General features: G+C 39.1%; 1 protein-coding gene across 2 annotated transcripts in view; it reads right to left on the bottom strand.

Annotated features, from left to right (window-relative positions):
* The window catches only part of USP45 (ubiquitin specific peptidase 45), a 101,979-nt gene that overhangs the window by 27,157 nt on the left and 58,849 nt on the right, over window positions 1–15,973 (bottom strand). The window contains exons 10-12 of one of the 2 annotated variants that reach the window (XM_074948149.1): window positions 10,881–10,968; window positions 6,381–6,462; window positions 2,520–2,611 (exon numbers count right to left, since the gene is read on the bottom strand). In XM_074948149.1, coding sequence (XP_074804250.1) covers window positions 2,520–2,611; window positions 6,381–6,462; window positions 10,881–10,968 — 262 coding nt within the window. The remainder of the gene's footprint in view (window positions 1–2,519; window positions 2,612–6,380; window positions 6,463–10,880; window positions 10,969–15,973) is intronic. The other variant, XM_074948150.1, reaches the window with a different exon arrangement.

Genomic DNA, 15,973 nt, shown 5'->3' on the forward strand with positions numbered 1-15,973 from the left:
GCTTGGGGGCTGCACCCTTGACCATCCTGGCTAATAGCCATTGATGGACCTATCCTCCATGTCAGTTGCCTCTAAGTATTCCCTTACCTGCACAGGCTCTCTAAGGGTGTAGCAATACATGAGAGGGCAGGAGGTAAGCAGGGGAGATGCATCTTGTCCCCATCCCAGAACCCAGAGCCAACTGAAAAGATAGGGAAACCCTTTGACAGGGAAGTCCCAGAGGCAAATGCTGGATGGGGAGTCACTAGCAGCATGGCCTGAACAACATGGCACAAGGGCACAGGCAGTGAGCCAAAGGAATCACGTGATAGCTGGCGGATCTCTGAGATCTATGCAGATGTTGGAGGACATGTGGTGTTTGTGGTTGGATTACCAATTTCTTCTGGAGGAAGAGGGTGAAAACCCAATGGAAAACTGCAGAGTAAACTCTCTGAAGGGAAACTTGGAATCTTTTGACCCTATGCAGAAATGTTTGAGCTTTTGCACTGTTCATGAATGCAATTATTGTTGAGTAAATGACAATTATATCAAGTGGGTAAAATGACAGGATTCTGCCTAATCATATCTGAAGTGATGTACCCCCAAATGGGTTAAATCATGTAACTGGTTCATTCACGAAAGCTAAAAAGCGAATTTCTCGGGTCATGCATCTATACTTAGAGTGGTACTAGTAGTTAAATTAAAGCCAATCCATGGAAAATGTTAATAGGGTGTTTAAAAATACCCTCTTTTATTCCAAAATTATGTTTTGCTTCCTCAAAACCATAATAAAAATATATGCTAGAATTAGAGAGAGTTGGACTTTATCTACATATGCAGTGTAGTTGTAGCTGTGTCAGTCCCAGGATATTTGAGAGACGAGGTAGTTGAGGTAATATCTTTTACTGGACCAACTTCTGTTGGTGAGAGAGACAAGCTTTCAAGATACACAGAACTCTTCTTCAGGCTCTGTGTAGTTCAAAAACTTGTCTCTCTCTCACCAACAGAAGCTGGTCCAGTAAAAGATATTACGTCACCCAACTTTATCTACATTTTCTTTTCATGCCCTCTTCCAGGCTGACCTTATGCCTGGAATATCCTGCCAAAACCTGTTTACTAAGCTCCCTTTCTCGCCACATTCAAATCCCTTCTAAAAAAAAAAAATTTACTACCTTGCTTATGAGAAGTTAGTGGAAGGTAAACAAACAAAAAATACCAAGATGTATATACAGCTCACTGACTAACCATGTTCTCTTATTACTGTCATCCTTGTCATTCCTTTCCCCTTGTATGTTTATGACCCTCACTTGTGGGTGTTATGTTAAATTTAGCTAGGAAAACATTTTTACTTGTTTTGTGATGCACCCAACGTATTTCTGGATGCTAGAAAAATAAATAATCAGGATTAGAACTGTCCTAGCACTGCAAGTTTAAATTTAAGTGGTGTTTGTTTGTTTACATGTTTATTTTTGGGAGTCAGCAGAATTTTAGCAAGGCTTCTGTGGAGATGGATTTTGCAAGAACCAGTGCTAGACAAAAAATCCCCACCAACGCTGATAAAGGAAACGGAGCTGGAACCTTGTTTTAATGTGGTTGTAGCCAGCAAATTCCTGATTCCTGTGCAGACTAAGCAACAGTAATATGGTACACATAACTTCTAACCTTTCTAAGTTGTATGCAGATGAAGTTCTTCACTGATACCAGTGACATATTAAAAATATACTCTGCACATTACACAAGGGGAAGATTACCAGGCACTGCAGAACTGTGATTAATTATTCAGACTGAAAGGGCTTATTATATGTCTATAACATGAAATATAATATTGTAAACCAAATATAAATGCAACATTCAATAATTCATGAAAATGTATCAAAATAATAATTTTTTTCATCCTTTTAACACTAAAGAAAATACTAGCAATTATGGAAATTACTTATTTTTGATAAAATGTTGATCAATACTAAGTTACTGAAGTTATACATTGTTTAATACAAATATCAAGTTAACTACTAAAAGTATTTCAAGAAGAGACCATTTAGATCAATATTAATTCCATAATCTGATTAAATATATTTTCCCACTCCCAGTAATCAAATCAACATTTCCCAAAGTGTGGTCCATGTCCCAAAGAACTAGCCGTGGGGGCAAGAAAAATGGATACATTAAGATGGAGGAGAACTTTAACACCACATAACAGAGTTGCGGGGGCAGGGAGGGTGGACTGGTTTCATTTTCCTGAAGAGGGGCTCAGCTTTCAAAAATCTGGGAAACGCTGCATTAAATACATGATCAGTATTTCCCAAACTATTATAGAATTTGGAGCCTCCAGCCGAAGATTAGCTAGACACAAACAAATCACAGCATTTAAATCTTTTCTAAATCATATGACTCCTTTGTATGAGTGGAGAGGATAATATTTTAATGACAAAATAGTCCTTTTTAATAAGAACCCTTCAATAAAATCCTTTTACAAATAAATAGTATACAATTGACAATAAAATTCTATTCCACATTGAGCTGAATTCCAAAATACCTACATTTTCACATTCCTCACACATGACAGTGCTAGTCAATTCACCAACAAAGATCCTATCTATGAAGTTCATCTTCACACCCTCTCTTCCATATGCTGAAAAAACATTACCTTTTTTAATGTGAAAAAACAGATCCAATGCCACTGTATAAGTACAATGTAATTCTTTCTATGGTTTATTCTGAAAACACATAGTACAATGTAGAAATACATTCAAAATATTTCCTAGCACCAATTAAATTAATTAAAGTAAATGAAATATTTTATTGAATATTTGTCAATACTTAGTAATAGAGAACTCAGTTTCTCCCTCCCCCTCCTTCTTCAGTAACAGAATAATGCTGCATCTCTTAAAAAGAGGCCTTTTTAAAAAGTTTTTTTTATTTTAAATACACAATGCAAGTCATCAGTCCTGTTGATATAATATTCTATTACACTGCAGCAGGCATATAGGCAGAAGACTTGCTGGTTGATTTTCTAAATGACAAATAGCTTCTAAAAAATTGTACAGCTAATAACCAAAACGTGTTCAATATATTTATAATACATTACCAAACTCAAATTACTACGGATTTGGCAAGGATTAACTTAATTTTTCAGAACAATTACAATACCTTTGGAATTTTAATGAAGCTAATTGCTTCCTGTACACAGAAAGTTAAAGTATTATGTAAATAAAAGGCTCAGTTTAGAAAATATTGCCCTGATTGAAATAATTAATTTTCTTGTTTTTGTGTTATTCTTAATACACTTATGATGTCAGCAACCTTGTGGCAATTTAATCAACAATGCATTTTAGGTGGTCTCTTCATGAGTGATGCAATGGTTGTGGCCTTAATGAAAGATCTGAAGAAGCAGCAGAATATTTAACTAGAAGTAAAACTAAGTTTTACATGCCTATATGATAGTGATTAACAAAAGAAAGACTTTAGTACATAACACTTTGATACTTTACATGTGCACTAGATGGCACCAGAATAACACGTAACAAAAGCCTTATAAAACCATCTACAGTACTTCAGGGCAGTCAATTTTGAAAATTATATTTTAAAACTTATTTGAGTATAAGCTTTCGTGAGCTACAGCTCACTTCATCGGATGCATTCAGTGGAAAATACAGTGGGGAGATTTATATACATAGAGAACATGAAACAATGGGTGTTACCATACACACTGTAACGAGAGTGATCACTTAAGGTGAGCTATTACCAGCAGGAGAGTGGGGGGTGGGGGTGGGGGGGAGAGGAAACCTTTTGTAGTGATAATCAAGGTGGGCCATTTCCAGCAGTTGACAAGAACATCTCAGGAACAATGTGGGGTGTGCGGGGGGAATAAACAGGGGGAAATATTTCCAACACACCTCTGAACAACATACTAACCCACAGAGACCTTCCTACCAAGACTACCAAAAGAAAGATTCTGGGTGGACTCCTCCTGAAGGTCGAAACAACAGACTGAACTTCTACAGAGAGTGCTTCCGCCAACGTGCACGGGCTGAAATTGTGGAAAAGCAGCATCACTTGCCCCATAACCTCAGCCGTGCAGAACACAACGCCACCCACAGCCTCAGAAACAACTCTGACATCATAATCAAAAAGGCTGGCAAAGGAGGTGCTGTCGTCATCATGAATAGGTCGGAATATGAACAAGAGGCGCTAGGCAGCTCTCCAACACCACTTTCTACAAGCCATTACCCTCTGATCCCACTGAGGGTTACCAAAAGAAACTACACCATTTGCTCAAGAAACTCCCTGAAAAAGCACAAGAACAAATCCGCACAGACACACCCCTGGAACCCCGACCTGGGGCATTCTATCTGCTACCCAAGATCCATAAACCATGGACGCCCTATCATCTCAGGCATTGGCACTCTGACAACAGGATTGTCTGGCTATGTAGACTCCCTCCTCAGGCCCTACGCTACCAGCTTTCCCAGCTATCTTCGAGACACCACTGACTTCCTGAGGAAACTACAATCCATCGGTGATCTTCCTGAAAACACCATCCTGGCCACTATGGATGTAGAAGCCCTCTACACTAACATTCCACACAAAGATGGATTACAAGCCATCAGGAACAGTATCCCCGATAATGTCATGGCAAACCTGGTGGCTGAACTTTGCGACTTTGTCCTCACCCATAACTATTTCACATTTGGGGACAATGTATACCTTCAAATCAGCGGCACTGCTATGGGTACCCGCATGGCCCCACAGCATGCCAACATTTTTATGGCTGACTTAGAACAACGCTTCCTCAGCTCTCGTCCCCTAATGCCCCTACTCTACTTGCGCTACATTGATGACATCTTCATCATCTGGACCCATGGAAAAGAAGCCCTTGAGGAATTCCACCATGATTTCGACAATTTCCATCCCACCATCAACCTCAGCCTGGTCCAGTCCACACAAGAGATCCACTTCCTGGACACTATGGTGCTAATAAGCAATGGTCACATAAACAGCACCCTATACCGGAAACCTACTGACCGTTATTCCTACTGACATGCCTCCAACTTTCATCCAGACCACACCACACCACACGATCCATCATCTACAGCCAAGCTCTACGATACAACCGCATTTGCTCCAACCCCTGAGACAGAGACAAACACCTACAAGATCTCTATCAAGCATTCTTACAACTACAATACCCACCTGCTGAAGTGAAGAAACAGATTGACAGAGCCAGAAGAGTACCCAGAAGTCACCTACTACAGGACAGGTCCAACAAAGAAAACAACAGAACGCCACTAGCCATCACCTTCAGCCCCCAACTAAAACCTCTCCAACGCATCATCAATGATCTACCACCTATCCTGAAGGACGACCCATCACTCTCACAGATCTTGGGACACAGGCCAGTCCTTGCTTACAGACAGCCCCCCAATCTGAAGCAAATACTCACCAGCAACCACACACCACACAACAAAACCACTAACCCAGGAACCTATCCTTGCAACAAAGCCCCTTGCCAACTATGTCCACATATCTATTCAGGGGACACCATCATAGGGCCTAATCACATCAGCCACACTATCAGAGGCTTGTTCACTTGCACATCTATCAATGTGATATATGCCATCATGTGCCAGCAATGCCCCTCTGCCATGTACATTGATCAAACCGGACAGCCGCTACAGAAAAGAATAAATGGACACAAATCAGACGTCAAGAATTATAACATTCAAAAACCAGTCGGAGAACACTTCAGTCTCTTTGGTCACTCGATTACAGACCTAAAAGTGTTAATTCTTCAACAAAAAGACTTCAAAAACATACTCCAACGAGAGACTGCTGAATTGGAATTAATTTGCAAACTGGATACAATTAACTTAGGCTTGAATAGAGACTGGGAGTGGATGGGTCATTACACAAAGTAAAACTATTTCCCCGTGTTTATTCCCTCCCCCCCGCACTGTTCCTCACACGTTCTTGTCAACTGCTGGAAATGGCCCATCTTGATTATCACTACAAAAGGTCTCTTCCCCTACCCCACCCCGCTCTCCTGCTGGTAATAGCTCACCTTAAGTGATCACTCTCGTTACAGTGTGTATGGTAACACCCATTGTTTCATGTTCTCTATGTATATAAATCTCCCCACTGTATTTTCCACTGAATGCATCTGATGAAGTGAGCTGTAGCTCATGAAAGCTTATGCTCATATAAATTGGTTAGTCTCTAAGGTGCCACAAGTACTCCTTTTCTTTTTGTGAATACAGACTAACACGGCTGCTACTCTGAAACCCATTTTAAAACTTGTACATTCAATTTTTTTTTTTAAAAGAGTGATTCATTTGCTAAAAAGAACTTAAAAATAAATCACTATAAATAACAAGACAATATTGTATTAAACAACAACATACCTTTCACTTTTCTTTTAGTTTCCTCATCTGCAGTTTTAGTTGTTGGATTGTTGAATGCTTTTAAGATAGCAGCTTGTATACGCTATCAATATAAACACAAATATTTAATAAGTATTTTCAGTGGGTGATAGGCACTCTAAAAACTGCCAAACTGTTAGAAACAAAAACTTCTGGTTATTTCCAGAAAACTACATAAGTTTATATAACTCTAGCTTTAACTACGTCAAGCATTTTTCATCACAAAAAGGGCCAATTTAAGTATGTAGTGAATTTATCAAGAAATTGTGGATTGTGAAGTGAACATTGCTCAGAAAGAAAATAAAGTGATTATGGAGAAATTGCTTTGTAGTGGAGTGACTGACTGAAATATAAAGTGCGTAAAATTTGCTAAATATATTTAACCAGGTTTCAATTACTCTATTTAGAGAGTAAATTTTATTTGCTAGCCAATACAACCTTTTAAAAACAATTATAATAACCAATCTAGTCATGCATCAATGTGTGTACAGAAAACTCCCATTAACCCATATAAGGATTATCTGAATGTACTGAAGAGAACGTAGAACCCTAAAAAAATATTTTTGGAGGAGGCTAATTGCATCTAAATAGCATCCAACAGAATCGTATTACCTGTACCTATAGCTTGCACATAAAAATAGCAAGTTTTGCCCACTTCTCAACAAAAAATTAACTGCAGTTAGCATAGTGAGATCTCATATTACTAAGGTTTCAATATTTTTACAGAATATATAACTAACTTTTTCCCAGTATGCTGTGGAATAGCATAAATAATTAAACTAAACAATACTGTCAAATACAGGAACAGAGTACATTTTTGGATGCATTATCCATATGTTCCTGTTTTTATTTTTCTCCCTTTTAAAAAGTACTTATTCACAGTCTTCAGTAATGTGTAATGGGTCTCCCATTCATTAGTGAAAAGTAGCAAAGTTCTACTGTATTATTATAATTTGTTAAATGGCACATGGAAGTCACAAACAGAACAATGTACAGTACCATTCCAGAAACAAGCTGTGATGCTACAAAAGTTTTGTATGTAGTACATAGCAGACCTACTAACAAATAATCATCACTTTTACAACATAGTTCTAATGGATAAAAATATATTAAAATTTGAGACGGCTGTAAGTTGTCATGTTCCACTCAAACCATATGTACTGGCAAATGCTATGACGAAGGATAGCTTTTGAGGTTCAATTTCCAGTTCATCTATCTACCCACAGACTAGTCATACTTCTACCTTATGAGTATGTGACCTGGCTTGTGAATTAAGTCCGGACACCCCAAGCTCTGCTTTGTTCATCTTAAAGCCAACAATATACTAAACGGACTAATCAATACGTAATTCACCAAGTTGAATACCATAAATGGGTTTAGGGCCATAAGCAACCTCTTTTGTTGGGATTAGTGCGTTGAACCATTTATTTAGGTCAAAGAAAGACATAGTCTTTGAATGGTCAGGGTGCTACTAACAATGGCAGCAGACATTAATCAATTAGCAGCAGGGTTCAGCTACTTCAAACCCTGGTGTGAAACAATCTCCAGCACACAGCGCTGGAAACAGCAGACAGTGTGCAATTTGGATTGTGGTATTGACAGACTTTTATTTTAAAGGTCCACTTTTATAGTTTAATGTATTTTCAGAAGAATGCAGAAAAAAAATAAAAACAGGATTCCTAAGAACGCAATATTGTTTCAGAAAGCCCAGAAATTGGAGACAAAACCTCAAGGCGCTGTAGAAGAACTGTTTTATAGGATACAAAAACAAATTAAAAGCATAGTGAAAAGGTAATTTATGTAGCACTATAAAAGCATTTTGAGATTGCACTCACCTATTTGAATACAGTATGTATATTTTAAAGGACCAAATAGCTTTGATTGAAAAAATTAATTGGGATTTGTAAGAGAAGTGCCAATTAGACTGCTCAACTGAACAGACGGTTTATCACAGGTACACTGAAGTGGTTAGCTGCTATTTTATCAGGGCTGTTACCGAAACTTTACACTCAAAAGCAAACATTTAAAAGCAGCATGAAAGAGGAAGGTTAGTGGCTATAATCATTTCTAAAGGATTCTGGTGGCAGACATATTGCTGTAGGCTTTCTTCAATCAAAAAACACATGGTAGTGACACTCCATAACAATAGCACGATTAACAGCTGTGCAGTTCCCATGACAGACAATGCTGCTACTGCTTGTATCTGACTGGCACAACTGTCATTGCTCACAAGATTGAATAGATCCACAGATCTGACACTCTCAGTTTGTCATACCATTTATAGACCCGAAAAAGAAAGGGGAGAAAAAAAAGAGCTTTTACTAGTAATGTCCCTTACTGCACAGCCTGAGGCGATAAAGTCACTGTTAATAGTAATGCACCATTATGGAAAAACAGGGGTTTAATTGCTGTAAAAGGTGGGACCAACCTTTACTTACCCAATAACAGAGATGGCAGAAATACCGTACAACCTAATGTATAAAGAAAATATTCCTTGGCATGTTCTATTATGGTGATAACAGCGGCCACCATTACTCTCGAATGAAACTATTAACAGAACAAATAAAAAATACATTCTAAGACCTAATCATGCTGCCATGTTCACTGACGGCACTGAAATTTATGCTGTCATTTTTGTTAATCTGTTCATTATGGGGGGAGAAGAGGAGTGTCAGAATATTAGTTTAAGTAAGCATTACTTGCTTTTTACTGTCAAACCTACATTCTCATAGGTTGCACAGTAAATAGGGTTTAAACCACTCTACCCCATTAAAGTCAACAGGAACAACACAGTACCACCATCACTACAACATTCTGAAATCTCTTTCCCCCCCCTTAAAGTAAAAGCAATAAAAAACAGCAGTCCTTATAGTTTTGCTCAGTGGGTCATTTTGTGACATTACAAGGTCAGGACTGAGAAAAGCTTCTCCATAGTTCACTACTTTTAGGATACAGCCTATTGTTTACATGAACTAAGTTTTCAGCTTTGCAACAAGGAGCTTGTTGATATTCAACTGGGTTTGAGTTGCAAGTTCGCAATGCATTTCCACAATTCATGCTAACCATTTTTGCAGCTTATTTATAACATACTGTCGCCGCATAATCTTGCTGTACATTGGAAGCTATAATAGTATTGTCTATTGTCTTTATTCAGACAATGACAATATGGACTGACTGATGACCAGATGTGCCATTTGTCAAAAAAATAGTTCCATGAAGTCCAAAATACATAAAAATACTGCAACAGAGCTGCTGTGTGGCGATGGCTCAATGGCTCTATTGTGCCAGAGACCTGGGTACAGGAGTGGCTTCAGATCTCATGTCCATGATAATGCATTATAGATACATTACAGGTACTATACAATTAACCCGGGGGTTCTGAACTGGGGGGCGGGACCCCACAGGGCGTCGCGAGGTTAAGACCTGGGGGGTTGTGAGCTGTCAGCCTCCACCACAAACCCCGCTTCACCTCCAGCATTTATAATGGTGTTAAATATAAAAAAAAGTGGTTTTAATTTATAAGGGGGAGGGAGTCACACTCAGAGGCTTGCTGTGTGAAAGGGGTCACCACTACAAAAGTTTCAGAACTATTGAATTAAAAACTTTGCTTGAGATGGAAGAAGGGCTATATGGAACGATTACTACCATAGCGAAGTGTCTCCTTCGGGAAAAGGTTATTTGCTATTACAATTGCTTGAAGAAAGACCTTTTCCTCCGAGTCAGAAAGAGGCAAAACAGTGATGAACCTGAGATGTTAAACAAATCAGATCAGATGTATTATGGTTCAAGGCTGTACTTCTGGAAACAGGGAAGTAAGGGGCAGAAATGAAGAAAGTAAATACTAAACGTGTATAGATATCTTTTTAATATAAAAAGCTTTCTTTATGTACCATATATATTTTGGGGATCTAGATTTGTTAAGTAATGGAAAATACAGTTTCATTTGTAAAACAAGCAATTTTTCTTCACTTAAAACATTGCTAAAAGACATCAAAAACTTGGATAATATTTTTGCTTTAATTTTTTTTTTTCAGTCAAATTGGTTTCAGTGAAGTTTTAGAACATAAACTAATTGCTCCCTGGATGTGGGGAGGTATATGAAGTTTTATCCTGAAGCAGATTTTACCAAAGAAGTTAGGGACATGACTTTTACCTTACCACTTAAAAAGCGTATTTTTTAAATAACTACAGATGATTCAGTCTCCTAAAATGGTGTTTCCAAAGTCACAGTAAAGTTATAACCACCATCATTTACGATATCCCCTTCAACAATCAACTGAAATCTGCATCCAGATCAACAGATTTAAAATACCAAAATGAAAATGTAATAATCAAGTTGCTTTTTTGAAAAATAGTAGAAACAAGCTTTAGTAGTCATTTCATTATGTATATTTTAAACAGAGAAAACAAAGTGTGTGAAAAGATGACATCTGATCTACAGTCAATTCAAGCTACTTCACTGAAAATATACAAAGATTTTACCTTTGTTTCTTCTATTCTCATTGCATCCAACAAATAGTGGAGAAGCTCTTGGCTATCCTGCTGTTGGAACCCTTTAAACCGAGGGGCCCTATAGAAGAAGCGAGAAAGAAGTTCAAAATGACTCTGATGGCTTCCACTTAGGATTTCTGGGGAAGTATTTTCAAAACACTATACTCCCTCTCCCAACCGTGCCCCTCCTCTACCCTTCAAAAAAAAATAATAATAATTTTTAAAAAAGACAAAAACCTCAGGCTGACATACAGAATACAGGACTCAGTGTTATAATACATACAATATTTGGAAAAATTGTATTTAGAGACTGAAGGAACGTCTTGAGTCTTGGACCAAATGGTAACATAGTCCAGGTCAGAAATTACACAAGTACAGTTACTTAGAAAGTAACAGTAAGATAAGAGCTCATCCTCATTTATACTTCAATAACCTACCTATGATAGCTTCAAGCCTACTTGCTCAACCAGCCTTTTGATTTTTAAACTTACTGAATGTAGTGAAAGGCATCTGAATGGGTAAGATGGTGAATATATTAAAAAAATAAATGCCATGCTCCATATGAATTTTAGTGTGTAGTGGGGCAGGGGTTCCCGAACTTGGTTTGCAGCTTGTTCAGGGTAAGCCCCCAGGGGGCCACAAGACGCTTTGTTTACGTGAGCGTCCGCAGGTACGGCTGCTTGCGCCTCCCAGTGGCCACGGTTCGCTGTTCCCGGCCAATGGGACCTGCAGGAAGCAGCACAGGCAAGCCAAAAGGATACTTTTATTTCTAGAATACATAAAAAGCCTCAGACTGACGACAAAATCTTTCAAGCATCTTTTTGACCTAGCCCATCCACTCCATAAAGCTAGGTCTGGACCAGCAGGGTAATAAGTTGGTGTACATGACTGCTGACATTTTTCAAATCGGCCTAGGGGATTTGGATGCCCATTTGTAATTTTGAAAAATCACAGCTGAAGGGGCCAGCTCACGTCTCACTGTAGTAATTCAAGTAACTCCATCCTCAGTTATATAAAATATTATGATCCCACAGCATGGCTAAATACCAAAAGTTACACATTCTATCTTGTGTGTGGTTACTGAATATAGCAATAAGTTATCTAGATATGCCATCAAAACTCAAGGAGGATCACATATAATTATTCATTCATAACAAAGGCGATTTTGATCTTGCTGTGTCCCATAGCATGTTCAGCTCATCTGATTAAATCACCTAGGCTGTATCAAAAAGGGTCTTGATATAAATGGCACCTTTTCTAATTCTGATCATATCATATCATCAAGAAATCTGGGGGGGCTAACAGAATTCCAGGAGTCAGACACTTCAATACCCAGAAAAGCATTAGTGTTAGTCCTATTAAGCTTAGCTAATGCTATGCTTAGCAAAGTAGACCCAGTCTCCTCAGAAGTTTTTACCCATTACACGGCCCAAAGTACACAAAGCAATGTATGAATACTCGGTAACCTTATTTGCTGTTACTTGGTAGCAAGAGAATACAAAGAAACCTCAGTAGTATTAAACTATATCATCAAGAATTGTCTAACACCCAAAAGTTATTCACCACAGATTTTCACCTGCTATCATAACTTGCAAATCATTTTGGAAATCTTTCCCAATAGTATCTGACGAGTTCTCAAACAAAACCAAAAAAAGAGTCATCTAACTATTGGAGGAATGATTTTGCCAGTCCTCTGCTTCAACACTAATTCCAGAATGTATTGAACTTAAAAGCACAACAAACAGGAAACTTCACAAGCTCTAGGTATACTCTTATCAAGAGAAATATTGTCTTCCAAATATAAAAAAAAAGAGAATTTGTGTGTTTAAGCAACAAGCAACATGCTGATTCTAGGTCAGTTTCTGCCATGAGTTGAGCTGTTATTGCAAGTCCTAATTATCTGTATCACTTGATCAAAAGCAGCATATAATACTGAGCATAGCAAAGGGCCTATATAATCATTAACTGATTGCCTTCTGGATGGAACAAACTGTGTACAAGTCTAACTTGCCAAGAGCCTTCTTCAAGACCACTGCCGGAAGGAAAATCTGCATATGCCTGAATAGCATATTCTTAAATGGCCCTGCCATCCTTCCTCATGCTAAATTCTTTTAACCAATTATCACACCCTCTGGCATTAAAACTATAACTACAGAGTATGTCCAAAGCATAGAGATTGTCTAATTGTTTTTCAGAAAAAAATTGCAGCTGTGTATTTTCTTCCTCTCCCCCTGCATGCTTGTGGCTACACAGGCAGTTACTCTGCCACACACACAAACAACTGTTCTACTGCAAACATTTACCTCTACGAGCATTGTAACCATGACCTGAGAACAGTGTTTAGAAGGAGCAGGAGTTCTGCTCCAGGACCCTTTCCCCAAGGAAAGCTCCGACCGGCATCTCTTTAGAATGATCCCCCACCCAAAAAAAAAAAAAAAAAAAAAAGCTACAAAACAAAAACACAATGAGAAAATCAGGCAGAAACTAAAATAGTTAAATAGAAGGAGAAAAAAGGAAAGTAATCAGTTCATTGGACCTATTCTGCATGGCTCACTGCTACTTCACACCTGTGTCTAGAATCAGTCTCTAAAGCCCTCGGTTTGCCTGGTCACTCCCTCTATGGGAAAACTTTCTGCAGTGCATCCTGATACCTAAGCCAACACAAATTTCTTTTTAGTGCCCTTTAGCCAGTTACCCGAAATTCTTCAAACTGATCTCCAGCTGTCAACCATCTTTGCTTTATTATTATTTATATTTTTAAGGGCTGACCATATGACTGACCTATACAAGACACAAAACTCCATCCCAAAGAGTTTACAGTGTAAGGGCCAGATTCTAATATCCTTACCGAGGCTCAGCAGTACCAACATACGGATATTAGAGTCCGGTCATTCAAGATTAAGACAGGATGACCTGAGAAGCCCTGAAAACAATTATAACTCACCATTAACCTTCTTTATTCCTTTCTTGTATGCATATACCATATGCAAATATTTTCCCTGTGGGAGAAAGCTGCATTGTACTTGTCATCCTAGTTCCCTTTAATAACCTTCCATCTCCACAACTGGCAAGGAGGAAGGAAGATTTGGTCTTATCAATGCAAACTGATGGTTATCGAAAGCCCAGTTTTTAATGGATTCCCCCTGCAGCCACCCTGAGCTCGCCAAGTGATAAGACAAAATGCAACTGGAAACTATGCCACCTCCAGTTGGAGCTCAAATCAGGATTGGCTTCTGCAGAGAAAGAAAGATCAAAATCTTCCTTTCTGTAAGGGAACCTCCTGCTTAGCAGTACCTATCCTGACACCAAGCAGGCTAACTACGGAGGAAAGCAGAGAATACCATCTAAGACACTGGCACCCAGAATTCCAAATCCAAAGACTGCACGTGCAGATATTCTTACAGTCACTCTGTAATGATGAGTAAAGGGACAAAACAAGCTTTACACCGATACCTCGCTGATCTCAACCACTGAAGCAGACTCCCTTGTCAGCCCAAGAGGAAGCCATCCTCTAAGAAGAATAGGCCTTACTGCAAGTGGCTAAGGCAAGCCTTATGCTAGTAATGTTCCCTTAATACATATTAATAACCATTTAACTATGATTTATTTATTGTATTTTCATACTTTTTGAGCCCTCTGAGCACAGGCGCCAACTTATGTTGGCGCCGGCGGGTGCTCGCGCCCCACCCCCGCCCCGACTCCGCCCCCTCCCTGCCCCTATTGGACCCCTCCCCAAATCTGTGCCCCAGCCCCGCCCCTTCCCCCAGCGTGTCGCATTCCTCCACCTCCCCCCTCCTTCCCAGCGCTTGCACCGCAAAACAGCTGTTTTGCGGCGCAAGTGCTGGTAGGGAGGGGGGAGAAGCAGGATGCAGCGGTGTGCTCAGGGGAAGAGGTGGAGGCAAGCTGGGGCTGGGGCAGGGAGCTGCCAATGGGTGCAGAGCACCCACCAATTTTTCCCCATGGGTGCTCTAGCCCCAGAGCACCCACAGAGTCAGCGCCTATGCCTCTGGATCCATTTACAAAGCACTTTTGTTCTGTGGAGAAACACTGCCATAGCCCTGACAATATCCAGAGTATGCCTAAAGGCCTCCCTTGGACAGACAGAAAGGAGGTTAATTATCTGATTCCTGTGAACTACATCTGGGAACAAAACAGGGTACTGTAATGTTCTATGCCCTTATGAAAAACTGTAAAAAGGTATTTACAGACATCAATGTACCAATGTTTTCGGCAGAGGTAAATACTTTTAAACAGGCTACTTCCATGGACAGTCAGAAGGGAGGGAAAAGACCAGGGGTGAAAGTTTACACAGAGGAAAGTGGAGTCTGAGGAGTTCTAATCTAGAATTTGGCAGAGCTTTCATCACCCTTAATAATCCTTAACACTAGAGGATGAGACTCTACCAGGGAACCTTATAAAGCTTCCTGATTGCTCCCAATAATGAAGCTTGACCATTTAGAGTGTGAAAAGCTCCTGTACTTGTACAATGGAATGGAATTACGTACAAAAGTATATGTAAGCAATCTTACAAGACCTAGAAACAAAAATCAAACCACACAAAATGATAGTATGATTAACAGATGAACAGATGGATCCAGAATGGTCTTTGAATTCCTAAATGCTTCATGGAAGCAGTTTTATTTTTATCTAGAAAGACAGAAGGAGACAAGTGGTGTTTGAAAGGAGAAGGAAGTTAATAATAGTGGTGATTGGCATGCCTCCTGTGAATGTAGTTCACATCATGGTAAAAAAGAATGGTAGAGACCCAGGATTCTAAAAAAATATATAGATGCTGAATTAAAAATTGTTAGATTATCTACACTTTAAGATATGGAAATACACAGTTAAGACACCCGAACAACCTTAACTCTGCCCTATAATGATATGTTGAGAGGTGTGAAAAAAATTCACAAGTCTTTAAAAGCCAATCTATTCTGGGACCAAAAACAGTAAAATGCATTATAATCATCCAGTTATTGCACGGTGCCACTGCAGAGCACAGTTAAAGTTGTTTGTGCATGTCCATATCTTAACATGTTTGGATTTCTTTTAAGTTTAACCTTAACTCTGAATTTCCTAGGTTT

This window comes from Natator depressus, chromosome 3 (assembly GCF_965152275.1).
Source record: "Natator depressus isolate rNatDep1 chromosome 3, rNatDep2.hap1, whole genome shotgun sequence".
NCBI classification, from domain to species: domain Eukaryota; kingdom Metazoa; phylum Chordata; order Testudines; family Cheloniidae; genus Natator; species Natator depressus.